Raw genomic sequence first — 27524 nt, forward strand, 5'->3', positions numbered from 1 at the left:
ACTTGCTTTTTTTTTTTTTAAAGATTTTATTTATTTATTTGTCGGAGAGAGAAAGAGAGAGAGAGAGAGCGAGCACACAAACAGAGGGAGCAGCAGGCAGAGGGAGAAGCAGGCTTCCCGCGGAGCAGGGAGCCGGATGAGGGACTCATCCCAGGACTCTGGGATCATGACCTGAGCCGAAGGCAGATGCTTAATGGACTGAGCCACCCAGGCGTCCCAATACTTGCTATTGTTATCACTTAAAATAATCTGACTAGTTATTGAAATTGTCTTTCGATGTTGCCCAGAGCTTTTAGGATAAGAGAGGAGAAGGCTAAAAGCTGAGGATGCCCTCTGCATTTCAGCCCCATGGTCCCCCTTATTGAATAGGTGTGGAAGTGCTCAGTGTTCTCCCTCCAAAGCAGGTGACAGGTCTGGATTACCATTATCAGGTCACTGAGGAAGAAAGCAAACTAAGGCTTGCCCAAGGTCAAATGACTTGCCCAGGGCCACACACCTCAAAAAACCAGGGCATAAGGGACCCAATCCCCTACCATGCCTCCTGAAATTGTATTGTCAACTGCCTCTCTTCCAAGCTCTCCCTACAGTGAGGGCTGGGGGTTGGGCTGTGAGCTCTGGAGCCCTGGGGTCCCCGGCTTGTCCCTTTCACCTCCCGCAACGCACTGAACTTTTCCACACGCAGTTTTCCCGCACGGAAAATATGGAAAATAAAGCCCACATCTCAAAGCTTTGTGTTCACGATCACAGGCGAGGAGAGTTCTTTGGAAACTGTAAAGTGCTGCACGAATAACCTTTGCAACAAGCATTAAGACGCGAGACCCCCACTTGCCAGTCGCGGGAGACGCTCCCGTCTCCACCCCCTCCAAGGCGGCGCGCGGTCGGGAAAGGAAGGAGGATTAACCCCTGGGCGCCTGTCTGGGCGTTTCTCCAGGCGGCCGGGGAGGAGTTCCGGCGCTCGCCCCCGCCCCGCCGCTCCTCTCCCTGACGCCCGCACTCACGCTCCCGGAGTCCGTCTACCGCCCAGGCCCCGGCTGCGCTCCCCGGTCCGGCACCGCACGCGGGCGGCCCGCCAGGATGCAAGCCCCGCACAAAGAGCACCTGTACAAGCTGCTGGTGATCGGCGACCTGGGCGTGGGCAAGACCAGCATCATCAAGCGCTACGTGCACCAGAACTTCTCCTCGCATTACCGGGCCACCATCGGCGTGGACTTCGCGCTCAAGGTGCTCCACTGGGACCCGGAGACGGTGGTGCGCCTGCAGCTCTGGGACATCGCGGGTGAGCACCGGGGGAGGGGCGAGAGCAGGAGGGCCTTGCAGCGGGTCTGCAGTCCCGGGACAGGGGGCTTCGGTCTCGTCCAGGGCTCCGCACCGTAGCAGACTTTTTCCTGTTGGTTGGAAACTTGGTTTCAAAAGAAGACAAAAGTTTTTCTGTCTCTCGCTGAAACTTCAAGTGCATTCCCTGGCGCGCTGGGGCTGTTGCTTGAACTCCCTCGCCCACCCTCCCCTGGGAATCTCCCGACCCAGTGCGGGCCTCCCCAGGGACCCAGAGAGACAGTGTCTGGAGTTCTCGGTCTCCAGCTCTTTTTCCGGGCGTGGGCGACGCGGACGGTGACGCGGCCTTTAGTGTCTTGCCAGCCACCAAGGGGGAAGCCTTTAGATCGTTAACAGCGGGAACCAGGAGCGTTCCAGGCTAGAGGGGCTTTACCCATCGTTCTTTTTAATCGCTTAGTTTATTCCAACTCTTGCCCCCCTCTCAGTCAAGCGAGTTTGAGGTTCTCAGCTTTGAGGAAGCCAAGGATCTTTGTGTGTATGTATTGGGGGCAAAGTATTATTTCTATGTTTCTCTCTGGCTCTCTGTGGTGTATAAAAAGAAGACTGTGGGGCGCCTGGGGGCCTCAGTCGTTAAACGTCTGCCTTCGGCTCAGGTCATGATCCCGGGACCCTGGGATTGAGCACCGCATTGGGCTCCCTCCTCAGCGGGGAGCCTGTCTCCCTGCTTGTGCTCTCTCTTTCTTTCTCTCTCTCTCTCTCTCTCTGTCAAATAAATAAATAAATAAAATCTTAAAAAAAAAAAAAAAAGAGCCTGTGCACCTACCTTGGGGGCACTCCTGTCAAAGAGTCTATGACAGTAGCCATAAGATTTCTGGATTTGCCCTTAAAGTTTTCACTGAGAGATCTGGGAAATGAGAAGCTTCATTACAATGTTTGAAACTAGGATTTGCTTCTGAGGGTTTGTCCCCCAAGTTGGGCAGGGGAGTCAGGCAAATGTGAGACAAATGTGTGTCTTCTCCAAGAGTGAGTCCTCAGACAAGCTGTTTGCAACCTGGGCATGTCCAACCCCTCATTATATGTCCTGGCTCTCCACTCACCAACCTGCTCAGTGGCTTCAGACAAGTCCCTTCAGCTCAGCTGCATCCCTGTTAAGTGGAAAGGGGTTGCACACGCAGTTCAGCAATCTTCCTGCTCTGAAGTTTTCAGGTCCTCGGGATTCTCTGTGAACAGTGCCACTTCACTTCTGACTGTTTCATGGTCTGTGGTACCAGGAACCTTTACAAGTGCTGGACCCAAACCAGCCACTTCTCTTTCAGAAAATAGGTTCCTTTTTAGCTGGTGTATTTGACTGGAAACACTTGATCATGGCTCGAAGCAAGAACAAATGTGGAAAATTCCTGAAAGGGCATTTCTGTTTCTGGGGATTCTGGTGCCTCTTTAATAATGAGCTGCCAAGTCTTATGATAAAACTTTTGGCATGTGAACAGATTCTTACACGTGGGCTCATCTTCAGCTGCTCCAGTGGCACAGGGGCTGTCAGAGAGCAGACGATGCCATCAGCCACTCTCTGACTGGGTTTTCCATCTAGAAAAGCCACTGCGAGTCTCTGCACTTTGGTAGTTGCATGTTTTCACGTCTGAAAACTCTTCTGGCTGCACGGATGCATCCAGGACTCAAGTTTAGAAGGAGCTTCCTGTTTCAAAGGGGATGTAACTGTCATTTAGACTGTTGTGTCAAATGCAAGTAAGGATATGACCTCACACATGTTAGAGAATGTCCATGAATCTCCGTGTCCTCTGAAGGTAGAAAGGTATAGTGATGAAGAGTCTAAATTCCAGAGTCGAACCACTTTGACTGTATCCCTGTTTTACCCCACATGTCCTGGGTGATTTTCGGCAAGTTCCTTAACCTCCTGATCTCAGGTGCCTTATCTATAAATTATAGGCATAATGCTTTCTCCCAGTAAATGGGAAATGGGCAACAAACAAATGCCAGCTAAAGGTGATGGTACCTACTGTCTAAGGAGAACTGCAAGGATCATTGTTAACACTAGCATGTATAAATGGTAGGCAAGAAGGGCAGGATATAAACGTGCTAAGTCATAATAAATGATGAGTCCTATATCATACCTGTAATCTGTTCCAAAATACCCAGCACCATTTTTCAGTTTTATCCGTAGCGCAACATGCTGTCATGAGCAGTTTAAGTCCCAAGTTTAGAAATGCCTCCTCAGGGACGCCTGGGTGGCTCAGTTGGTTAAGCGTCTGCTTTGGCTCAGGTCATGATCCCAGGGTTCTGGGATCGAGCCCCGTGTCAGGCTCACTGCTCTGCGGGGAGTCTGCTTCTCCCTCTCCCTCTGTGCTTTTTCTCTCTCTCTCAAGCAAATAAATACAATCTTAAAAAAAAAAAAGAAAAGAAAAAGAAAAAAGAAATGCCTCCTGAGTGTGGTTCTGGACTGAAGTTTTGGTGGAGGCTATAGCGACAGAAGTCTGTGTAAATAAGAAATCTGAGGAGCTTTGGAAAGTCGGTTGTATGAATACAGTGGCCTATAGCATCTCCGTAGGGCACTTCTTTTTCCCGGAGCTCTGATGTTCAGTGGCAGCCTGTCTTTGGCAGCCTCCAGCCCAGAGACCCCGTGAGCTGAGTTAGAAGCTGGGATCAGGCACCACTCGTTGTGGGGAAGTTGGGCCCTTGTGGAAAAGATGATTGGAGCATCGTGGTGACATGTTTCAAGCTACATAGGTAACCCTGTGAGGAGTGAATGCATATGAAATCCAATCTCAAGTGCCCACTCAGACTCTAGTCAGCTAGGTGTACCTTACAGCACCTTCAGATCAGCCTGTCTGTCCAGACATAGGAATGCTTCTCTCTCTCCTTTGGGTTCAACTCTGCTGTGTGTGTGGAAAGAAGAGGTAAGGCTAAAATGTGAACAGGTGAGCCTCACTTTGAGATGGTTGGGAGTATGGATGAGATAGAGGGAACAGACCCTGTCTTGATAGTGTATCAGATCTAGCTGCTATAGAGGGAATCTTTGCTCATTAGATTTTTGGTATTCATTTGATTCAATGCCAACTCAGGGCCTATTTGTCCAACTAAATTCCATGATATATCTCTTGTAGCCACTTTGGCCAGTCTGTTCCTGAAAGACTACAACAAATATCTCTCAGGGGGCGCCTGGCTGGCTCAGCCTATAGAGCATGTGACTCTTGATCTCCCAGTCATGCGTTCCAGCCCCACATTGGGCATAGAGATTACTTAATTTAAAAAAAACCAAAAAAACAAAAAAAGTCTTTTTTTTTTTTTTTAATGCCTCTCAGGGCTTGTGAAGTAGGCCTGAAAACCAACGTGGTAAATTCCACAAACCTCACAGGGAATGGCAATCGCCCTGAATCCCAAAGATTCCATCATAGAGGAGCAGCTGGGTCAGCTCTGGGTTCCAGAGCTCTTGATAGTGTCGAGGGAAATTAAGTCACTCGGTCCAAGGCCACCTACCTATTAAGTGGAAGAACTGGATTAATACAGTTCTGTGTGACTTGCAATCAAGCCAAGCTCTTCAGGGCCACAGGCCTGTGAGTGCCTGGGGCACAGTTGGCCCACTGGGGTTATACTCTCCTCCCCTTTAGAGGTGTTTCTTTATATTTGCCTCAAGTCATTCTTGCCTTCTCCTTCCTATTTCTAACATGTTTTTAGATATTAATCAGAATGGCTGTGCAGGTAGTGGGAGGAAATAGAATGAAAATCTATTTCTGAAAATTTGATTCTTGGCTATAGGGTTTTTAAAATAGGTTTATCAGGAAAAAAATAAACAAAAGGTTCACATTTGAGACTCTCCAATTTTTAATTCCCCAGTAACATAGCTGGCTAAGTGGTAGTGCTGGAATTTAAAATTTGGCCATGGAATCCAGTACCCAGTTTCCTAACAGCTTTGCTCTACTTCCCACAATTTAAAAATAAAATAGTTTTGGGGCACCTGGGTGGCTCCATTGGTTAAGCATCTGACTCTTGATTTTGGCTCAGGTCATGATCTCAGGATTGTGAGATCGAGCCCTGCGCCAGGTTCCATTCTGGGCATGGAGCCTGCTTAAGATTCTCTCTCCCTCCCCCACTCTTGCTCTCTCTCAAATAAATAAATCTTTAAAAAAATTAAAAAATACTTTATTTATTTTTTAAAGATTTTATTTATTTATTTGAAAGAGAGAGCAGGAGTGGGGTGAGGGGTGGAGGGAGAAGCAGACTACCTGACCAGCCACCAGCAGGAAGCTCAGTGCGGACTAGATCTGAGGACTCCGGGATCAGGACCTAAGCGGAAGGCAGATGCTTAACCAACTAAGCCACCTAGGTGCCCCCAAAATAAAATACTCTAGACATATTCTTTTTTTAAAAAAGATTTATTTATTTATTTATTTGAGAGAGAGCGAGAGTGCATGAGAGCAGGGGGAGGGGCAGCATGGGGGGAGAGTGAGAATCTCAAGCAGACGCCCTGCTCAGCCCCAGCCTGGCATGCAGCTCCATCTCAGGACCCTGAGATCAGGACCTGAACTAAAATCAAAGAGTCAAATGCTTAACTGACTGAGCCACCAAGGTGCCCTTAGACATATTCTAAATATATTTTAAAAATATACTGCTTGATGTTGGGCAAGCCATGAGAGCTTGCTGGACTTCAGTTGCCTCATCTATAAAAAGGCTCTTATTTTATTTTCCTGTGATATCACATATTTGTATTATGTACTCTCTTGCAGTTTCTGTCAGTTCTAATATATTTTCAGTGTGCCCAGGTAGTATGGGGCGGTTTATTCCAACTTCTTCCCTTGCCAGCTTTGGGACTGGTGCAAGTCACTTAAATGTTTGTGCCTTGGTTTCCTGTCTGTAAACCAGGGACAGTAGCAGAACCTGCTCCTTTGAGTTGTTAAAAGAATGAAATGAGGTAATGCATGTGAAGTTGGGCCTGTCTGACACATAATACAAGCTGAATAAATGTTAGCTATTACTCTTGTTCTTAATTGTTATTACAAACTACCTTCACATACGTTTTCCTGCTAGATTTGCTCAATATCGCCAAGGATATAGACAGATCAGGTGGTGCTGAATCTATTTTATATTAGAGAAGAACAAGAATCAGAGAGGTAAGGGACTTGCCCAGGGTTGTAAGAGTTAGCAAGTGGCAGGGGAGCAAAGTGGTTGAGGAAAAATATTTCCCTCAGGGCACTTCGATGCTAACTTTCCCTGCCTAAGCTATGCAACAAAGAAACATTGGAGGACATTATCCAACAGGCAGGCAGAGCGATGGGGAGGCAGCCTGGGCCTAGAGTCAGGAGCCCCAGGACACTGAGTCTCCCACCCCAGTGGCCATGAGATTCATCTGGATCACAGTGCTGTGTTGTTTCAGGGTTTATAAAATGCTTCCACATTATGAAATTCAACGGGGGGCGGGTTTTGGACTGGACCATCTCTGCAGTGTCTATTTCTAAAAGACTGTAATTCTCCAAGGAGTTTTAGAAGAAGGGTCTTAAATGTCAACATAATATATCTAGAAATGTAGAAAGAGCTAAATTTGGCAACCACATGTCAAGCAAAAAAAAAATAAAAAAATAAAAATGCATGTCAAGTCTGGGCCACTCCCTACTGGGCAGTTTATTGCCTTGTTTCTAGCCTGGCTAATTATAGATTTTCTAAATACCATGTGGACTAACATGGTTTATGCTTAGAGATAAGCAGTGTGTACACGGAGCAAGATGGGGAACTTTCTAAGTAGGGTGAATGATGTGTGGGCAAAGCACCCCGGGGCTTTTTGCAGGGCAATCAGTAGACTATCACAGACACGTGAGCATTAGGCATGTGGGACATGTCCACTCATCTAGGTTTTAGAGGACTAGTTCTGACAGGAGAGTACATAGCAGTCTGACCAAGGAAAGCTAAGTCATTTGACAGAAGAACGGGATGGGGAAGAACAGCTCTCAGGTGTGTGGCTGGGTTCTTCAGCACAGATATATATGAAATGGCCGGTATATGTTACAGATTGTTCTAGGTGAGGGCAAGACAAAGAAGGGTAAAGAATTGAACATGACCTGGTTCCTGACCTCAAGAAGTTCATGGTTCGGTGGGCATGGTGGCACCAAAGTAAATCACTGTAACAGTGAATGAACTGTATCAATATAGGCCACTCCAAAATATTCTGGTGGCACGGAGGGGGTCCTGCCTGCACCACATCTGTTCACTCTCTGAGCTTAAAACTGAGCAGGTGGGGGGCACCTGGGTGGCTCAGTTGGTTAAGCGACTGCCTTCGGCTCAGGTCATGATCCTGGAGTCCAGGGATCGAGTCCCACATCGGGCTCCCTGCTCGGCGGGGAGTCTGCTTCTCCCTCTGACCCTCTTCCCTCTCGTGCTATCTCTCATTCTCTCTCTCTCAAATAAATAAATAAAATCTTTAAAAAAAATGAGCAGGTGGGATAAAGCCTCTAGCTTGTGGGATATTTCCAATGCTCTTACCTAGCACTGGTTACTCCCTGTGATCAGTGATTTCAGGCTTGTACAGCTTGAGGCAGAAGTTCATCTTCAGTCCTGCTCTTGATAATCTTATGCATTCCCATGCTTTAAACTTTATGCGGGCGACTCCAAAAATGTGCATCTAACCTTGACTTCTCATGACCCTCAGACCTATGATTTGGTCTTCCTGTTGGCCATCTCCATTATGATCTCTCATATATATTGCAAGATCAATATGTCATAGCAAAGTGGCATGAAAAAACAAAGATTGTTGTTTTTTCTCTATTAGTGAAGTAATATATTCTCAATGTAGCAAAATTGGAAAGTAGAAAACGACAATAACAACAACAAAGGAATACAGAGAACATCCACAATCACCCTCTTAATGATAAGTGGTAAAAGATGCTATTTGTAAGTCTAAACTAGGCATCTTTCCCCACTCGCTGGACTTGGTATATACCTTTCCCACAGTCACTTGGACTTGAAACCTCTGCCATATTTTCTTCTTTGACCCTCCATGTCAGATAGTGATTATACTTCTCTTGACACTGCTCTAGACCAAGGACAGCACTATCATTACTTCCCTGTTCTTCTGTAATAGCGACTTGGCTAGTTCTAGTCTCTTCTTCCTTCAGTTGTTATATGTACCAGGGTCAAGTTCATCTTTCCAGAACATCATCTTGGTGGCTCCCCATTGTCTATAAATTATGTATGTCATGAAAGTGGAATTAAAACACTAGAGATGAGGTGATAGGAGGGCTGATGGCTAGAAAGAGGACAGATTTCAAGTCATAGAGCCATTCAGGGAGGAATTGGTGGGGTCCTAGCAAGTAGGAAGTGACTGAAGTCCTTGAGCCCTGACCAGGTCCAAAGGAAACCCAGGATCCATGTCATTGTGGCTTGTCATGAATACAGCTATTGTCACTGAGTGTTGAAGCGGTACTTAAATATTATTGTTTTATTTTACTGAATTTCATTTAAAAATCATTTTAAAATTTGAGCATTTGAGAGGTGTAAGATTTTGCCTGAGAAAATGTATTCATTCATTTGATAAGCAGAGGGACTTTAGGGATAAACAAAATAGATCAATTTTTGCACTTAAGGAATCTGATATTCTGGTGGGACATAAAAATATTTAAAACAGATAATTATTTAATCACTGTTTTGACGAGTGTTCTGAAGGGGAAGTGTCAGGTGCTAAAAGAAAGTCAAAACAGGACACCTACCCTAGCTAGCTGTGGCATGGGGTGAGAAGATACGGTGTGGCTGGCGGTAATTTGGCATGGCTACAGGTTACAACAAGGGAGGGGAGGTTGGTGAGGGAGCAGCAGACAAACCATGAAAGGACATATATGCTAAGCTAAAGGTTAAAGGTGACTGCTTACATTGATTGCCAAGGAAGTTTTTGCAATTTAAACACCACAGTGATTGTGACAAATAGGTCTTCTTATTTCCAATTTTGGAGGTGAGGAAACTGGGCCAAGCCTAAGTAGCATATGGTGCCTGGTACATAGTGGCTGCTCAGTGAAAGTGGTTTGATACTGGAGTCATCACTCACCTGAAAAGTTTTTGAGAGTAGTTGCTTTGTAGAAAGGCTTAGAGCCCTTTCTCTCCCTCTTCTGATGATTTACTCTGGGGAATCCTGCAAAGCTTTTAAGTCATTAAGAAATGTCCTGCCCCTGGCCCCCCCCCCCCCATTTTTTCTTTCTTTCTCTTGATTCTGAGTTGGAAACTCCCAGAGGGAAATGCTGTCCCTGCTTTTCCGGGGGGTGGAAATCATATTTATTCCATCAAGGCAAGATCCTCATCTTCTAGGTTGGTGTACTAGAGTAGTGTCCAACTTGGCAAGGTCAAGACTGACTGTAGCCTGCGTTTCACATTCTTGAGTTCCACTATTTTTTTTCAGCTGTTTGAAAATTTAATTAAGAAACGATATGATCTTAAATTACTCTCTGAAAAAAACTTGGGTCTTAACTTCCACCAGTCCCCACTCCTTTTAGTTTCTTACTCGCAGGTATTAATCAAATTCTATCTCTTCTGTCTTGAAAGCTAACTCTGTCTATCCCTCTATGAGTGGCCTTGGCTTCTTCATGACTCATCAGGACCACTGTAGCAGCTTCCTAACACCTGTCCCTTCCTCAAGCTTTCCCCCACATTGGTTTGTAATCCACGGAGGTGAGACTTTTGAGCATGGCCTCATTCTCCAGTCAGATATTCTCCTGTTTGGCATTCTTCAGTGGATCTCCATCACTTTCAGAATTAGAGGCTAAACATTTTACTGTGAAATTTGAGGTCAGCCATTCCAGTCTCATCTCTCATATCTCTGACTCTTGACCATTCCAGATATCTTACAGTGGCTTCAATTCACCTATCTCCCCCTCTGTGCTATGGTTCATATGATTGTCGCTGGGCTAAATACACTTTCCTCTTTTTCACTTAGATGACTCTATGGATTCTTGGTCATTCAACCCATCTCACCTCCTTTAAGAAATGTCTATTGAGCCCATGTGCCCATGGGAGGCGCTGTTTATCTGCTCCCATAATAGCCATGCTTGTCCTGGGTTAGAAGCCTTCTACTACTGCACTGGAATGTCTTTTTCTCCCTGTCTATAACCCTAGGTCCCAGCATAGTTCTTGGTAGTTAGCAGGTCCTCAGTGAGTGTTTGTTCCTTCAAGTTTTCTAGCCAACTATTTCATTATTGCTTCAATTCCCAGATATATCATTGACCTAAAAATTTTTCCAGTAAAACAAAACAAAAAAACCCCTTGTTTATGCTTGAAAGATTTCATAATTTTATGAATATTAATGTATTAAAAATGTATACACTGTAAAATTGATAAATATGGTAGTCACTTTTCTGAAGGTGGCATTCTGTTTCATTTTTTCATCATAAAAACTGGGGAGTGACCTTAAAGACCATTCTTAAAAGCTGCACTTCATCATTTAACCAAGTCCTCATAATTTGGAATGAAGTGTTGTTCATTTGGAGGTCAAATGGCAAAACTGTCTTTATGATATTTTGATACATTAGATGAAGTAATAATTTTGAAGGGTAATTTTTAGAGTTAAGATCTTGATGGCTCATCAAACCAAATGGTTTCTTTTACAGAAGAGAAAGCTATGCTCTAAGAGTGGGTTTGCTTTAGTTTCTCAGGCTTTTAGAGCTAGTTAATGGTAGAAATGAAACCAGAATGCAGGCATCTCTGGTTTATTAATGATGAGATTTGAAGAATTAAAAGCTGATTTTTTAACACTAGATGTTTTGGTGTAGTCTTAAGCACTGAGGCACAAAAGTAATTGAATTTAGTGAGCACCCAACCCTCTGGAAATTCATGCAATGAAGAAGAGAGGATGATGGGACTGGGAGGACCCAGAGACATCCACGGTCTGGCTCAAATAACATCCCTTAATATTGGGACGCCTGGGTGGTTCAGTCAATTAAGCATCTGCCTTCAGCTGAGGTCATGATCTGGTGTCCTGGGATCGAGCCTCGCATAGGGCTCCCTGCTCAGCGGGGAGCCTGCTTCTCCCTCTCTCTGCTGCTCCCCCTGCTTGTGCTCTCTCTCTCCCTCTCTGACAAATAAATAAATAAAATCTTAAAAAAAAAAATCCCTAATATCATTTTCCTTTGCTCCATTATGAGGCTGAAAATTTGGCCATTTGAACTCTTGCTTCCTTGTTCACACCCCATGTTCGTTGCCTCTGTGCCTTTCCTCCTGCTCTTCTTGCTGATTCACATACCCTTCCCTTTATTTCCACATATCCAAATCCTATCTAATGTTTAAGATCCATCTAGAAGGGCAACTCCCCTACAGACTTCCCTAATTCTGTCATTCTTCTTCCCTTGAATATCATGCAACTTTTTTTTCTCCCTGTAGCACTTCTTCTTTAGCCTTGTATTAAGAGTTATTTCCTACCTTTCCAGATACCCTGGTGTGGTTTAGCAGACCTTGCCACAAGTTGTGACATAATTTAATGAAATGACTGTGTAGTCAGCAAAGAGGTAGAGAAGGAGAAGGCACTATACATGGGGAGAACCAAGCAAGGGCAGGTTTTCTGGAAGCAAAGGAGAAAGAATTCTTTCTTTTTGCTCGGAGTCCCTACTTTTTGCAGTCTTTTAGCCTGATAACGTTATTTAATGTTTCTTCCTCATCAGCCTTGCACAAAACTGCTCTCTAAAGAAAAGCAATGAAAAACTTAGCTTCTTATGTATCTCCTCAGCCTAATGTGGACAAAGAAAATATCCGTAGTGGGAGGGATCCACACAATTTGCAATCTAATTTGTAGGGCAAAATTTAAAGGAAATTGACAAATTATTTCTTGGGAAGACTATTTTCCCCTACAATGTAATGTGTTATTAATAGCCACCCTTTATGGAGCGTCAGGCATGGTACAATGTGTTTTTATGTATCATTTCGTTTATTGCTCACAATGAGCGGATCTGGTAGGTTTTGTCACAAGCCCCATCACAGAGCTGAGAGAACTATGCTTAGACAAGCTACAAAACACATAGTCAAGGAAAAAAAAACACATAACACTTCAAAATTCATACAGGTCGTGAAGGATAGTGCTGGGTAGGAACTGATATTTGTTTGCTGTTTTCTGACTACGTTCTACCATTTCCTGAGTGTGATACAACAGTGCAGTCATTTCCACATTCCCGAGATTAAGTTACATTTAGAAGATATACATTATTTATTTTAAAGGAATAATTTATTGTTTTTGAATCTTTATACTTTTGAATAGAGCTAAGAATTAAATGAGCTAAATTCTTTGCACACATCACCGCTGAGACCATGGGGTTAGGTTGGCTTAATAACAACTGTCTTTTTTTTTTTTAAATAAAGATTTTATGTATTTATTTGAGAGAGAGCGAGCATGAACTGGGGTAGGAGGTGGGTGGAGGGAGGAGCAGAGGGAGAAGGAGAAGCAGTCTCCCTGCTGAGCAGGGAGCCCAACACAGGGCTCAATCCCAGGACCCTGAGATCATGACCTGAGCTGAAGGAGCCACCCAGGTGCCCCCCAAGTTCTATTTATTAAATAGTCAGCACCAAACAATTCAATAAGTATCATGTTCTAACAACTTAGTAGCCATTTGAAAAAAAATTGGAACACAAATTAAATTTTTTTTTTCATTTTTAAGAACTATAATTATTTACTATTGGAATACATGTGCCTTTGGGCCATGGAACAACATCTCAAAATTTTGAGTGAGAGTAGACATCACCACTCTCATTTCCTGATTCATGTTGATTTTCACATGACTCTGGCTTTTTATCACACAAACTGTGAAAACCTCAGTTTCAAAAAGATAGGATTGCATTAGAAGGAATGTAGCATGGTCTAATGTTAAAATTGTGAACTATCTCAAGCTAGTAGTTCCTGAGGTGTTTGACTGAGCTTGAGTGCCACTGTGTTTGCCTTGAAATTTTAAAATATCCTATTTATCCTATCGCACCCCTGTGAGTTCACTGACACATCCCAGAGCACCTTGGTATACATTTTGGGAATTAACAGCTCTAGAAGAATCCGGAAATTCTTTAAGAATTTAGTCCTTTAGAATCTAGTCCTGAGTCCTGGACTTCTGAGTTATTTGTAAAAGTGTTATAACTCATGAATTTTTTACTGTCTTGTGAGTTATTTATGAAAGCATCTTTGAAGGTTACTTAGAGGTGATGTCTCAAATGCTAAGTAATTCACTTGATCTTAGCCAAAAGGCTGAGAAGCGATTCAAATGCTAAGTAATTCAAATATACCTTTTTCTTAATACATTTGAGCTTATAGCTCAGTGGAGATATTTTTAGGTTGTTTGTTGGGTATTTAAGTTGTAATTAGTTTAATTAACAATGTGGGATGCTGATTGTTTTATCTCGATTCATGCCAACCTCTCTTCTGTGACTTGATTTCATTCCCTCCCACTATTCAGTATTGGACATTACATTATTCTCTCTTCAAGCAAGTTATTTCATCTAAGCTGAGTAGTGTTGGACCTCAGTCAAAATAAATTCTGACAAAAAAGTCTGGGATACTGGGGTTTTAATTATCTCTCTCTGTCTCTGGTTCTCTCTCCCCCCCAACACAGCCTGAAATTTAAATATAAATATAGAATTTAATTAGAATATTTGAAATTTATTTTAAAAAGTCACTACAATTCATCTTCCTTCTATAATGTTATTGTTTTTCGACACCTGAAAAACCAATTATTACTTTTTATGTCATCTTACTCTTGCACGCTTTAGCTTAATTCAATACACCGCATCTAGCTTTACCGTCTTGTTGAATAGAGGTAAGATTTGCCTCTAAGAGACAACATCAGTAGTAAGGTGAAATGGGGTAACTAAAGAAGTAGCAGAAAGAGCTTGGGTGGTTCTGAATTGGGGACAGATTTTTTTCAAAGTGAATCTTAAGAATGAGCAGGAGTTTAGTAGGCAGAGAAAATAAATGAGTTGAATCAAGATTGTGCTTTATTCAGTTCACTCCTCTCCCTGCTGGGGTTCCCCCTCATGAATAAGAAATCACTGTTGTTTCATTACATAACAAGTACTTGTATTATAGTCCCCTTCTACCATGCAAGTTCATCGTGAGCTTAGCCTACGGACATCCCAGAGTGTGTGTGCTATGGAGACATAAGGGAACAGCACTTGAGTAATTCAACAGTGGACTCAAGGAGGCTCAGTGCAATCAGGGACATAGGCTGCAGAGATCTGCAGCACATAAAAAGCAGTACAAGGCAGGGAGGGCCTGCATAAGTGGGTGAGCAAATGATACAGTCAGTGCTAGGTGAGTATAATGGAGGAAAGGGTTGACCGTGGGGCCAAGTTAGTCAGAAAGCTCCAAGAAGGTAGGTCTTGGTACAACCTTGAAGAATAGTTAGGATTTAGTTACATAGACAGTAAGGGAATGGTCTATTCCAGTGGGAGTGGAGGGTGCCATGGAGTGAGTATGAATGAAAGCAAGAAGCAGAACTTAGAAGGAGAGCCAGACAAGGCGTAGTTTTGGGTAGGATCTTGACCTCAGTCTGAGGATTTGTCTTTAACTTGTAGATCAAGGTGTACAACTTTGAAAATCCCATAGAAACCCAGAGGGTAAAGTAAATGAACTCTTTTCTCTACCTGGCAAGATCTTACTCATCTTTTGATGAGTTTCTCTCTGAAAACTATGTCCCAGTGTAGGACCACCCAAGCTACTGCTCCCTGTTTCCGTAGGAAATAGGAACACAGCTTCTCCACAATCCTGGCTCACATTTTGTTTCTCTACAAAACTCTACTTGCAGGTAGGGGATATAGTAGAACAAACCCAACGTGTCAAAGAGTATTTTGATGCAAAAATAAACAAACATGGGATCCTAAGTTACCATTTGTAACAGCCTATAAGAGCCATAAAAAAAATGGATCAGTAGCAACAGTTTCTTTAAAATAAAATTTTATCAATTTCATTAAATTCAAAATATTTTGTTAGAGTTATTTTTATTAAATGGATGCAGTTAAACACATTTAAATTTAAGGCAGTGTCTTCGTGGTATACGATGATGAAAAAGGAATGGCATCTGAGCAAATTATTTTCCCTTTAAAATCGGGTATTTGGTACTAGTCAGCTCAAGTGAACTACCTCCTAAACATTACTCATATGATGTGGACCTTTAGAATTCTAAATGCTCTGAGTTTTCAAGACATTCCAATATCTGTCTTATTAGAGATCTTCCAATTTTTTAAAAAGATTTATTTATTTATTTGAGAGAGAGTGAGAATGCGCGAGTGAGTGGGGGTGGGGCAGAGGGAGAGAATCTCAAGCAGACTCTCCTTTGAACTCAAGAGTCTGACACCAGGTCGATCCCACAACTCATGAGATCATAACCTGAGTCAAAACCAAGAGTCGGAGGCTTAACTGACTGAGCCACCCAGGCACCCCTAGGGATCATCCAATTTATAACTGTTGGCAAATAGTTCAAATCGCTTTAAATCTTGTGTGGGTCACAGAACATGTTAGCAGCCCAACCTCCAGTTTGTGGCATCTGCTGTAAGCAGTAGTGGATCCCTGAAAATGTTTAATTAGGGAAATGATAGGGTGAAAACAGAGCTTTGGAAGGTGAATTTGGCAGAAGTGTACAGAAATTAAAGTACCAGTTCAATCTCCAGTCCTGACCACCTCAGCCTTCTATATACAACTGCCTACTCAACATCTCAGCCTAACAGACATCTCAAACTTAACATATCAGAATCCGGATCTGCTTCCACAAAACCTGCACCTCCTAAAGTCTCCTTCATCTCAGCTAATAGCAACTCCATACTTTTGATTTTTTAAGGCAAGAGTTCTTGGAGTCCTGCTCAAATCATCTCATACTCAATGTATCCTCTATCATCTCAATCTCCAGATATTTCCAGGAAGCAACCAATCTTTACCAACTTTCACCATCCCCACGTTGGTCCACATCATTGTCTCTTGCCTGGATTATTGTCTCCCCATTTTTAACCTTGACTCCTGTAGGTCATTCCTTAACACAGCAGCCATAATATCCATTTATTCCTGCCCCCATTCATGTTTCTCATCTGCTCCTAGTCCTTCAGTGCTTTCCTCTCTCATGCAGAATAAAAGGCAACCTTCCTATAATGGCCTGAAATTGGCCTGAGATCTGCCTGCCTCACTGCATACTCCCCTACTCCTTGCTCCGTCCTCCCCAGCATAGACTCCTTGCTCTTCTCTAAACATGTGCCAAACACAGTTGTGCCTCTGAGTCTTTCTTTCTTGGTATTTTCTGTCGAAAACGCTCTTCTAAATATCCATATGGCTTTCTCCTTTTCCTCTTTTTGGTCTTAAGGGACAACTTCTCCATGGGCCTTCACTATCCATCCTGCTTAACTTTACCCTCACCCCCCCACATACCATTTTCTCCTTTCCTACTTTATTTTTCTCCCTAACACTTTACCAGCTAATGTAGTACCTTACCAACTTTTTATCTCTTTCCACTAGAATGTAAGATTCATTAGAATAAGGACCCCTAGGTCATTAGAACAATGACCTTTGCTCATTTCTAGAACAGTGCCTGAAAAATAGTAAGCATTCAAAACTTTGTTGTTCAGTGAATGAATGAGATGAGATGAGGTGATCCTCATTAGAGTGGTGATGATGAAGGCATGGCCGAGGGTGACTCTTACTGTCTTGCTAAGCCTGCATGTATCTGCTAGGAGTGGGGAGAGAATTAGGGGCTATTCCTTCACTCAGTGAGGAGACCTTACTGAGCACTCACTGTATACTGAGTGCTCAAGATACTTGTCATGGGGACTGCTGAAGGGTGGTTCTGGCTAGGGGCACTTGTTATTTTGTGAGCAAAGATTACATACACATGGTTAATGCCAGTATATCTGCCTAGGTGACTTGGATAAAGAGTGATGAATTGATACACTTCTGTCATGGGCTTGGTGGGGCAAATTAGGGAAGAGAGAAGTTGAAAGAGTTTCAAAACTATGGCCAGAGGGTCAGATGGGCTCTTAAAAATTGGAGGAAACCTACTCATGAGGATGTTAGCCAGACTCTGATCCTAGTCTGTGGGTTTCCCTGAGTCTTCAAAACTAGTGTAATCTATTGTAAGTTCAGTGTCCATTTGGCCACCATAGTAATTAGATTTGTTTCCTTCTAGATCCTTGTCCAAGGTCCATACATACTTTTGGTTTCATCTTCCTGCTTTTCATACTATTATTCCTTAGAAACAAAGAGTATCTTGCTGGTACTTTTAGCTCTATGGATTGTGCATGACCCAAAACTTATGTTATTTTGAATAGAGTAAATTGATTCCAAGGGATTATTTCTTTTTTTCATATTTTAAAAGTAATTTCAGTTTATGTTGGCAAAATATTATGTTTGCAACTCCAATCTTTATGCTGTGAAAAGACATGTATTATGAATACAAAATACCAAATAAAGATATATAATTACATAATTTTGTGTATAATATAGGACATAAAATATAAAGATATGTATTATAAAAGTACATATTCCATATATGTTGTGTATTTTTATACCATATAAAGATATATAATATATTTATTTTTAATTTTATTTTAATATGGTAAGTTAATCACCATACATTACATCATTAGTTTTTGATGTAGTGTTCCATGATTCATTGTTTGTGCATAACACCCAGTGCTCCACACAGAACGTACCCTCTTTAATACCCATCACCAGGCTAGCCCATCCCCCCACCCCCCTCCCCTCTAGAACCCTCAGTTTGTTTGTTTGTTTGTTGTTGTTGTTGTTTTATTTTATTTTATTATTTTTTATTTTTTAAATTTTATTATGTTATGTTACTCACCATACATTACATCATTAGTTTTTGATGTAGTGTTCCATGATTCATTGGATGGATTCAGTATTTTATTTTATTTATTTTGTTTTATTTATTTATTTATTTATTTTTTAGATTTTATTATGTTATGTTACTCACCATACAATACATCATTAGTTTTTGATGTGGTGATCCATGATCCATTGTTTTCGTATAACACCCAGTGCTCCATGCAGTACTTGCCCTCCTTAATACCCATCACCGGGCTAACCAGTCCCCCCACCCCCTCCCCTCTAAAACCCTCAGTTTGTTTCTCAGAGTCCATAGTCTCTCATGGTTCATCTCTCTCTCCAATTTCCCCCCCTTCATTTTTCCCTTCCTTCTCCTAATGTCCTCCATGCTATTCCTTATGTTCCACAAATAAGTGAAACCATATGATAATTGACCTTCTCTGCTTGACTTATTTCACTTAGCATAATCTTCTCCAGTCCCATCCATGCTGATGTAAAAGTTGGGTATTCATCCTTTCTGATGGCTGAGTAATATTCCATTGTATATATGGACCACATCTTCTTTATCCATTCATCTGTTGAAGGGCATCTCGGCTCTTTCCACAGTTTGGCTTTTGTGGACATTGCTGCTATGAACATTGGGGTGCATATGGGCCTTCTTTTCACTACATCTCTATGTCTTTGGGGTAAATACCCAGGAGTGCAATTGCTGGGTCATAGGGTAGCTCTATTTTTAATTTTTGAGGAACCTCCACACTGTTTTCCAACGTGGCTGTACCAACTTGCATTCCCACCAACAGTGTAAGAGGGTTCGCCTACACAACCTCCCCAACATTTGTTGTTTCTTTCGCTGTCCATTTTTGCCATTCTAACTGGTGTAAGGTGGTATCTCAATGTGGTTTTGATTTGAATTTCCCTGATGGCTAATTATGATGAACATTTTTTCATGTGTCTGTTAGCCATTTGTATGCCTTCTTCAGGGAAGTGTCTTCTCATATCTTCTGCCCACTTTTTGACTTGATTGTTTTTTTTGGGTATTGAGTTTGAGAAGTTCTTTATAGATCTTGGATACCAGCCCTTTGTCTGTAGTGTCATTTGCAAATATCTTCTCCCATTCTGTGGGTTGCCTGTTTGTTTTGTTGACTGTTTCCTTCGCTGTGCAGAAGCTTTTTATCCTGATGAAGTCCCAAAAGTTCATTTTTGCTTTTGTTTCACTAGTTTTTGGAGATATATCTTGAAAGAAGTTGCTGTGGGTGATGTCAAAGAGGTTACTGCCTATGTTCTCCTCTAGGATTTTGATGGATTGCTGTCTCACATTGAGATCTTTCATCCACTTTGAGTTTATCTTTGTGAATGGTGTTAGAGAATGGTCGAGTTTCATTCTTCTGCATGTGTTTGTCCAATTTTCCCAGCACCATTTATTAAAGAGACTGTCTTTTTTCCATTGCATGTTTTTTCCTGTTTTGTCAAAGATTATTTGACCATAGAGTTTGAGGGTCCATATCTGGGTTCTCTATTCTGTTCCATTGGTCTATATGTCTGTTTTTGTGCCAGTACCATGCTGTCTTGGTGATCACAGCTTTGTAATATAGCTTGAAATCGGGCAACGTGATGCCTCCAGCTTTGTTTTTCTTTTTCAACATTTCCTTGGCGATTCGGGGGCTTTTCTGATTCCATACAAATTTTAGGATCGTTTGTTCCAGCACTTTGAAAATTGTCATTGGAATTTTGATCGGGATGGCACTGAAGGTATAGATTGCTCTGGGTAGCATAGACATTTTAACAATGTTTATTCTTCTGATCCATGAGCATGGAATATTTTTCCATCTTTTTGTGTCTTCTTCAATTTCTTTCATGAGTGTTCTGTAGTTCCTAGAGTATAGATCCTTTACCTCTTTGGTTAGGTTTATTCCGAGGTATCTTATGGTTTTTGGTGCTATTGTAAATGGAATCGTTTCTCTAATTTCTCTTTCTACAGTTGCATTGTTAGTGTATAAGAAAGCAACTGATTTCTGTGCATTGATTTTGTACCCTGCCATATTACTGAATTGCTGTATGAGTTCTAGTAATTTGGGGGTGGAGTCTTTTGGGTTTACCACATAAAGTATCATGTCGTCTGCAAAAAGAGAGAGTTTGACTTCTTCTTTGCCAATTTGAATACCTTTTATTTCTTTTTGTTTTCTGATTTCTGTTGCTAGGACTTCTAGTACTATGTTGAATAATAGGGGCGAGAGTGGGCATCCTTGACGTGTTCCTGATCTTAAGGGAAAGGATCTCAGCTTTTCCCCATTGAGGATGATATTTGCTGTGGGTTTTTCATAGATGGATTTTATGAACTTGAGGAACGTTCCCTCTATCCCTATTCTCTGAAGAGTTTTAATCAGGAAGCGATGTTGTATTTTGTCAAATGCTTTTTCTGCATCAATTGAGAGGACCATATGGTTCTTCTCCCTCCTCTTATTAATGTGTTCTATCACATTGATTGATTTGCGAATGTTGAACCACTGTTGCATCCCGGGGATAAATCCCACTTGGTCCTGGGGGATGATCCTTTTGATGTATTGTTGGATCCTATTAGCTAGGATTTTGTTGAGGATTTTGGACTCCATATTCATCAGGGATATCGGTCTGAAATTCTCCTTTTTGATGGGGTCTTTGCCTGGTTTGGGGATTAAGGTAACGCTGGCCTCATAGAATGAGTTTGGAAGTTTTCCTTCTGTTTCTATTTTTTGAAACAGCTTCAGTAGAATAGGTATTATTTCTTCTTTGAATGTTTGGTAGAATTCCCCCAGTGGATCCATCAGGCCCTGGACTCTTGTTTTTTGGGAGGTTTTTGATCACTGCTTCAATCTCGTTACTGGTTATTGGCCTATTCAGGTTGTCAATTTCTTCCTGTTTCAGTCTTGGCAGCTTATAGCATTCCAGGAAGGCCTCCATTTCATCCAGATTGCTCAGTTTATTGGCATATAGTTGTTGATAATAATTTCTAATAATTGTTTCTATTTCCTTGGTGTTAGTCATCATCTCTCCCCTTTCATTCATAATTTTAATTAATTTGGGTCCTTTCTCTTTTCTTTTGGATAAGTCCGGCCAGTGGTTTATCGATCTTATTAATTCTTTCAAAGAACCAACTTCTAGTTTTATTGATCTGATCTGTGTTTCTGGTTTCTGATTTATTGATCTCTGCTTTAATTTTTTTCTTTCTCTTCTAATGCATGACTTAGGCATCATTCGTTGCTTTTTCTTTAGTTCTTTAAGGTGTAGACTTAGTTGGTGAATTCGGGATTTTTCTATTTTTTTGAGTGAGGCTTGGATGGCTATGTATTTCCCCCTTAGGACTGCCTTTGCAGTATCCCATAGGTTTTGGACGGATGTGTTTTTGTTCTCATTGATTTCCATGAATTGTTTAAGTTCTTCTTTGATTTCCTGGTTGACCCAAACATTCTTGAGCAGAGTGGTCTTTAGCTTCCAAGTGTTTGAATTTCTGCCAAATTTTTTCTTGTGATTGAGTTCCAGTTTTAAAGCATTGTGGTCTGAGTATACAGGGAATAATCTCAATCTTTTGGTATCAGTTGAGACCTGATTTGTGACCCAGTATGTGGTCTATTCTGGAGAAAGTTCCATGTGTGCTCGAGAAGAATGAGTATTCTATTGTCTTAGAGTGGAATGTTCTGTAAATATCTATGAGGTCCATCTGATCCAGTGTATCATTCAAAGCTCTTGTTTCCTTGCTGATTTTCTGCTTAGATGATCTGTCCATTGCTGAGAGTGGAGTATTTAGGTCTCCTACAATTAACGTATTGTTATCAATATGACTCTTTATTTTGGTTAACAGTTGGCTTATGTAGATGGCTGCTCCCATGTTGGGGGCATAGATATTTACAATTGTTAGATCTTCTTGTTGGATAGACCCTTTAAGAATGATATAGTGTCCTTCTGTGTCTCTAATTACAGTCTTTAGTTTAAAATCTAATTTGTCTGATATAAGAATTGCTACTGCAGCTTTCTTTTGAGGTCCGCTGGCATGGAAGATGGATCTCCATCCTGTCACTTTCAGTCTGGATGTATCTTTAGGTTCAAAATGAGTCTCTTGTAGGCAGCATATGGATGGGTCCTGTCTTTTTATCCAATCTGCAACCCTGTGCCGTTTTATGGGAGCATTTAGACCATTCACGTTGAGAGTGATTATTGAAAGATATGAATTAATTGTCGTCATGTTGCTGTGAAGACGTTGTTTTTATAGATTGTCCCTGCAAATTTCTGTTGTATATCACTCTTGGGGTCTTTCTCCTTTTATAGAACCCCCCTTAGTATTTCTTGCAGGCCCAGCTCAATGATCACATACTCTTTCAGTTTCTGCCAGTCGTGGAAGCTCTGCATCTCTCCATCCATTCTAAATGAAAGCCTTGCCGGATAGAGTATTCTTGGCTGCATGTTTTTCTCATTTAGTACCCTATGTCTTGCCAGGCCTTTCTGGCTTGCCAGGTCTCTGGGGATAGGTCTAACGTTATTCTGATGTTCTTCCCTCTGTACATAAGGAATCTCTTCCCCCTAACTGACCTTAAGATGGTTTCCTTGGTTCTAAGATTTGCAAGTTTTATTATTACATGCCGGGGTGTTGGCCTGTTTTCCTTGATCTTGGGACGTGTCCTCTCTGCCTCTAGGACGTGAATGTTTGTTTCATTTCCCAGATTAGGGAAGTTCTCAGCTACAGTTTGCTCAAAACCTCTTCTAGTCCTCTCTCTCTCTCCACTCCCTCCGGGATTCCAATTATTCTGACATTGGAATGCTTCATGGTGTCACTTATTTCTCTGATTCTATTTTCATGGATTCTGAGTTGTTTTTCCCTGGCCTCCTCTTTTCCCTTTTTATCTATTATATTGTCTTCCAGGTCGCTTATTTGTTCTTTTGCCTCACTTACCCTAGCTGTTAGATTATCTAGATTGGATTGGATCTCATTGATAGCATTTTTAAGTTCTGCCAACTCAGCTTTTTTTCCACCCTTAGAGACTCTATATTGCTATTAATTGATTTCTCCATTCTAGCCATTGTCTTCACAATTGCTAGCCTGAATTCCATCTCCAACATCTTGGTTATATCTGCATCCATTTGTAAATCTGTAGCATAAGTCATAATCTCTGAGTTTTTTCTATTTTGGGGGCTCGTCCTCCTAGTCATTTTGTTGATGGGTGTTTGAGGGAATGTATAGAGTCCAAATTATTGACCAGAACCCAAGCAAGATGCACCTGTTTTCTTGGGACCTTAGAGCTGCTGGCCTCTTGTTTTCCCAGCCTGTCTTCTAGGGGAAGGGCCTGCCGCGCTGTTACTCAGGCAACCCTGTTTGGGCGGAGTTGCCCTGTCCCCCTGTGGTGGGGGATGGGCTCAGTGGGAATCAGTTTTTGGGGCTTTTGTTCTTTGGCGGCTTTCCCTGGCGGCTTTCCGTGTCTCTTCCACGAGTCAGAGCAGAAGAGACCGTTTCCAACCCTCTGCCTCAGAGCAGAGAGACCACAGTCTGTTCTTCAGTGAGCTCTCTAGGTCACACGGTCTCTGTTTCTGTCCATGCTGCTATAAACTGCAGTGTCCTGGGTTGTGCGCCCCTCCGCAGCACCCCCAGTCCTGCCTCCAGGTCAGGGCACGTCTCTGCCCTTTGTGCTTCTAAAACTGCCAGCCACCCCCAGATTGGACGCGTGACCCCACCACTCTGGGTTTCCGCCCTGGAGGCTGCCCTAAAGTCCATTCCCTGCCACTAAAGGTTTGCGAGTCTGTGCCCCATCCCCAGCGCGCAAGGCTGTTTGCTGACCGGTGGTGTAGGATCCCCATGGCCAGGCACCCTCCCGCTGCTGTTTATCCTCCAATATCTGCCCGCAGAATCACGGCTCCCTGCTTCTCACCTCAAAACCAACCGCCTGCGATATTCTGTATGTAGAGATCCAGATCTTCTTACATCTCAGGCTGGTTCTGTGGGTGCTCAGAGTGGTCTGGTAGATATCCAGCTCAATTCTGGGGACCAGTTGAAATAGGGTCCCCTACTCCTCCGCCATCTTTCCTAGTCCTCCAGATTCTGTACTGGATGCACCCACAGTGGCCGCTGCCTGTGCTCACGGACCTGAGGAGGAGGAGGAAGAGGAGGATGCTGCCGCTGCCCCATGGCCACTGAGAGCCCGCTCAGCCCGAGCGCCCAGTTGTTTCTCAGAGTCCATAGTCTCTCATGGTTTGTCTTCCCCTCCCATTTCCCCCCTTTCATTTTTCTCTTCCTACTATCTTCTTCTTTTTTTTTTTAACATATAATGTATTATTTGTTTCAGAGGTACAGGTCTGTGATTCAACAGTCTTACACAATTCACAGCACTCACCATAGCACATACCCTCCCCAATGTCTATCACCCAGCCACCCCATCCCTCCCACCCCCCACCACTCCAGCAACCCTCAGTTTGTTTCCTGAGATTAAGAATTCCTCATTTCAGTGAGATCATATGATACATGTCTTTTTCTGATTGACTTATTTTGCTCAGCTTAATACCCTCCAGTTCCATCTACATCATTGCAAATGGAAAGATTTCATTTTTTGATGGCTGCATAATATTCCATTGTGTATGTATATATATACACACACACACACCACGATTATTTCTTAAGAAGATGAGAATGATAACAAAAACATAATCCAGTCTGAAACTTGTTGCAACAGATATGTACATAACCCTGTTAGAATAATGTTAATTTTCTCCACTATTGATTATTTACTGGAAATGAAAGTGTAATGTAGAGTAAGTGCTTTAGTACATAGCACTAGTTCATGAATACACGGTGATGTATTTTAGAGGAAAATAATTTTAATTTCAGTTTATTTCTACAATAGTATCTTGAGTTTTTACTATATCATACAAGTAGAGAATAGGCCTCAGATTTGCAACACTAAAATATGATCAGGGTGCCAGGATGGCTCAGTCAGGTAAGCATCTGACTTTTTTTTTAAGATTTTACTTATTTATTTGAGAAAGAGAGTGCATGCATGCATGCACGAGCAGAGGGGAGGGGCAGAGGGAGAGGGAGAAGCAGACTCCACACTGAACAGGGAGCCTGATGCAGGAGTCGATGCAGGACTCCATGCGGGATTTGATTCCAGGATACTGGGATCATGACTGAGCTCAAAGCAAATGCTTAACCAACTGAGCCACCCCGGTGCCCCATCTGACTCTTGATTTCAGCTCAGGTCATGATCTCAGGGTCGTAAAGCCCCATGTCAGGCTCCGCACTGAGTGTGGAGCCTGCTTAAGAGTGTATGTATAGATAAATATATGTGTGTATATATACATATATGTATATATGTATACACATAGTCAACTTGCTCTTCAGGATTTTACAGTGCTATGGTGGAGACTGAAGCATAGATATATAGCATGATAAAGGTGAATAGTGCAGGATAAAGAAAATGCTGTGGGGTCACAAGAAAGAGTCATGTTTCAGCTGGGAGGCCAGGGAACATTGCCCCAATATAATGACATTTCAGGGCACAATTGTAAGATGCATAGGATTTCACTGAGCGGAGTGGGAGAGAAGGTGGGGAAAGAATTCGGGCTTTGGGAGCAGAGGTATGAAAGGGCAAGAAAATCAAGAAAATCATTGTTTTAGAAAGAATAAGTACTCCCGTGTGGTTTGACCATGGAGTGCGTTGAAGGAATTGACAGGAGGAGTTTGGAAAGGTGGTTGGAGCCAGTCTCCTTGTGTGCAGTGTTAATAAAGGTGTCTGTTTCTAAGCATGTAAGAGTCATTGAAGGGCTAAAACAGTAGAGCATACTGGTAATGTTTACATTTTGAAAGTGGATTCTGATAGAAATAGAATTTTAAGACTTCACCTAGGGAGTGCTTAAAAACAGATTCCTGGGCCCCACACAAAACTAGAAGAATAAGAATCTCAGAAGAGCAGGACCCAGGAATGGGTATTCTTTAAATACCTAAGAGGATTTTTCTTTACAGCTTTATTGAGATATAATTGGCATATAACATTGTGTAGATTTAAACTGTACAACATGATGGTTTAATATATTTATATATTTCAAAATGATTACCACAATAGGATGAACACCTCCATCACCTCACATAATTAGCATTTTTGGGGTATGTGGTGAGAATACTTAAGAGCTACTCTCTTAGCAACTTGCAAGTATATGATTACCATACTGTACATTAGATCTCCAGAACTTATTTATCTTATAACTGGAAGTTTATACCCTTTGGCCAACATCTCCCTATATCTTCTACTCCCAGTCCTGGCAACCGCCTTTCTACTCTCTTTTATACAAGTTTGGCTTTTTTTTTAAAGAGAGAGAGACAGAACACATGAGTGGTGGGGGGTAGGCGAGGAGGGGCAGAAGGAGAGGGAGAGAGAGAATCCTAAGCAGGCTCCATGCCCATCCTGGAGTCCAATGCGGGGCTCGATCTCATGACCTGAACTGAAATCAAGAGTCAGATGCTTAAGCGACTGAGCCACCCAGGTGCCCCTACAAGTTTGGCTTTTTTGATTCTACATATAAGTGAGATCATACAGTATTTTTTTCTCTGACTTAATTCACCTAGTATAATGCTGTCATTGCTTTTGCCCATGTTGTTGCAAAAGGCAGGATTTCCTTCTTTTCCATGGCTGATAATATTCCACTCTATGTATATACTACATTTGCTTTATTCATTCCTTCACTGATGGACACTTAAGAGGTTTCTACGTCTCAGTTCTTATGAACAATGCTGCAGTGAACATGGGGGTGCAGACAGCTCTTGAAGATGGTGATTTCATTTCTTTCTGATGGATGCCCATCTAGTGATTTCTTATGCTGCCAGAATGTCTGAAGACCTGTGTTTATATTTATTTTAAGGGATAGCAGGAGTGACAAGAGCTGAGATCCTGAGAGCCTCAGTGAGGAAGCTGTCAGGGCTCCCAGTGAGGGCCTGAATGGGAGCAGTAGCAGCGCTGATGCGGGTAATCAGGACCTGCTTCAGAAACAGAAGCATTGGTAGAATGTTGGAGACCCTTTAGGCAGAGAGGTGAGGAAAGAGTCAGAAGATGACTTGAAGGTACCGTTCTGGGAGGGGGCAGTGTTACTAGTGATGCTAAGAACTGGAGGGAACACCTGGGCTGGGTGTAGCAGGTGAAGAGCGGGATGCCTGCATCGAGGAGGATGATTAGAGGGCTTCCCAGAGGCAGTAATGAATTTAGTTTCAGGTATCCAAACCACTATTTTACCAATGAGGAGAACTGAGGTTCAGAATGGTAGAGCCTCACTGAGCTCACAGAGCTATTAGGTTAGTGGTGGAGTGGTAAAAGAATGTGCCCAGGTTAACAGAATACCAACTCACTTCCTCCTGTTGTTTCTATGCCTATGTAGAGGATTCCTGGCTTGGTTATGCCCACTGAGAACATCTCTAGAGTACTAATTACCAAGTGAAAATACCATTAAATACACATTATGACTGTATTGC

General features: G+C 42.3%; 1 protein-coding gene across 1 annotated transcript in view; it reads left to right on the forward strand.

The window, feature by feature from the left end:
• The first annotated feature begins 993 nt into the window (after nt 1-993).
• RAB38 (RAB38, member RAS oncogene family) overlaps nt 994-27524 on the forward strand; it is a 72159-nt gene continuing 45628 nt past the window's right edge. Inside the window, exon 1 of the mRNA XM_025893651.2 lies at nt 994-1276. Coding sequence (XP_025749436.1) covers nt 1075-1276 — 202 coding nt within the window. The 5' untranslated portion in view covers nt 994-1074. The remainder of the gene's footprint in view (nt 1277-27524) is intronic.

Source organism: Callorhinus ursinus, unplaced genomic scaffold (genome assembly GCF_003265705.2).
Source record: "Callorhinus ursinus isolate GAN/ISIS: 27379988/994484 unplaced genomic scaffold, GSC_fseal_2.0 scaffold93, whole genome shotgun sequence".
In the NCBI taxonomy this organism is placed as follows: Eukaryota; Metazoa; Chordata; class Mammalia; order Carnivora; family Otariidae; genus Callorhinus; species Callorhinus ursinus.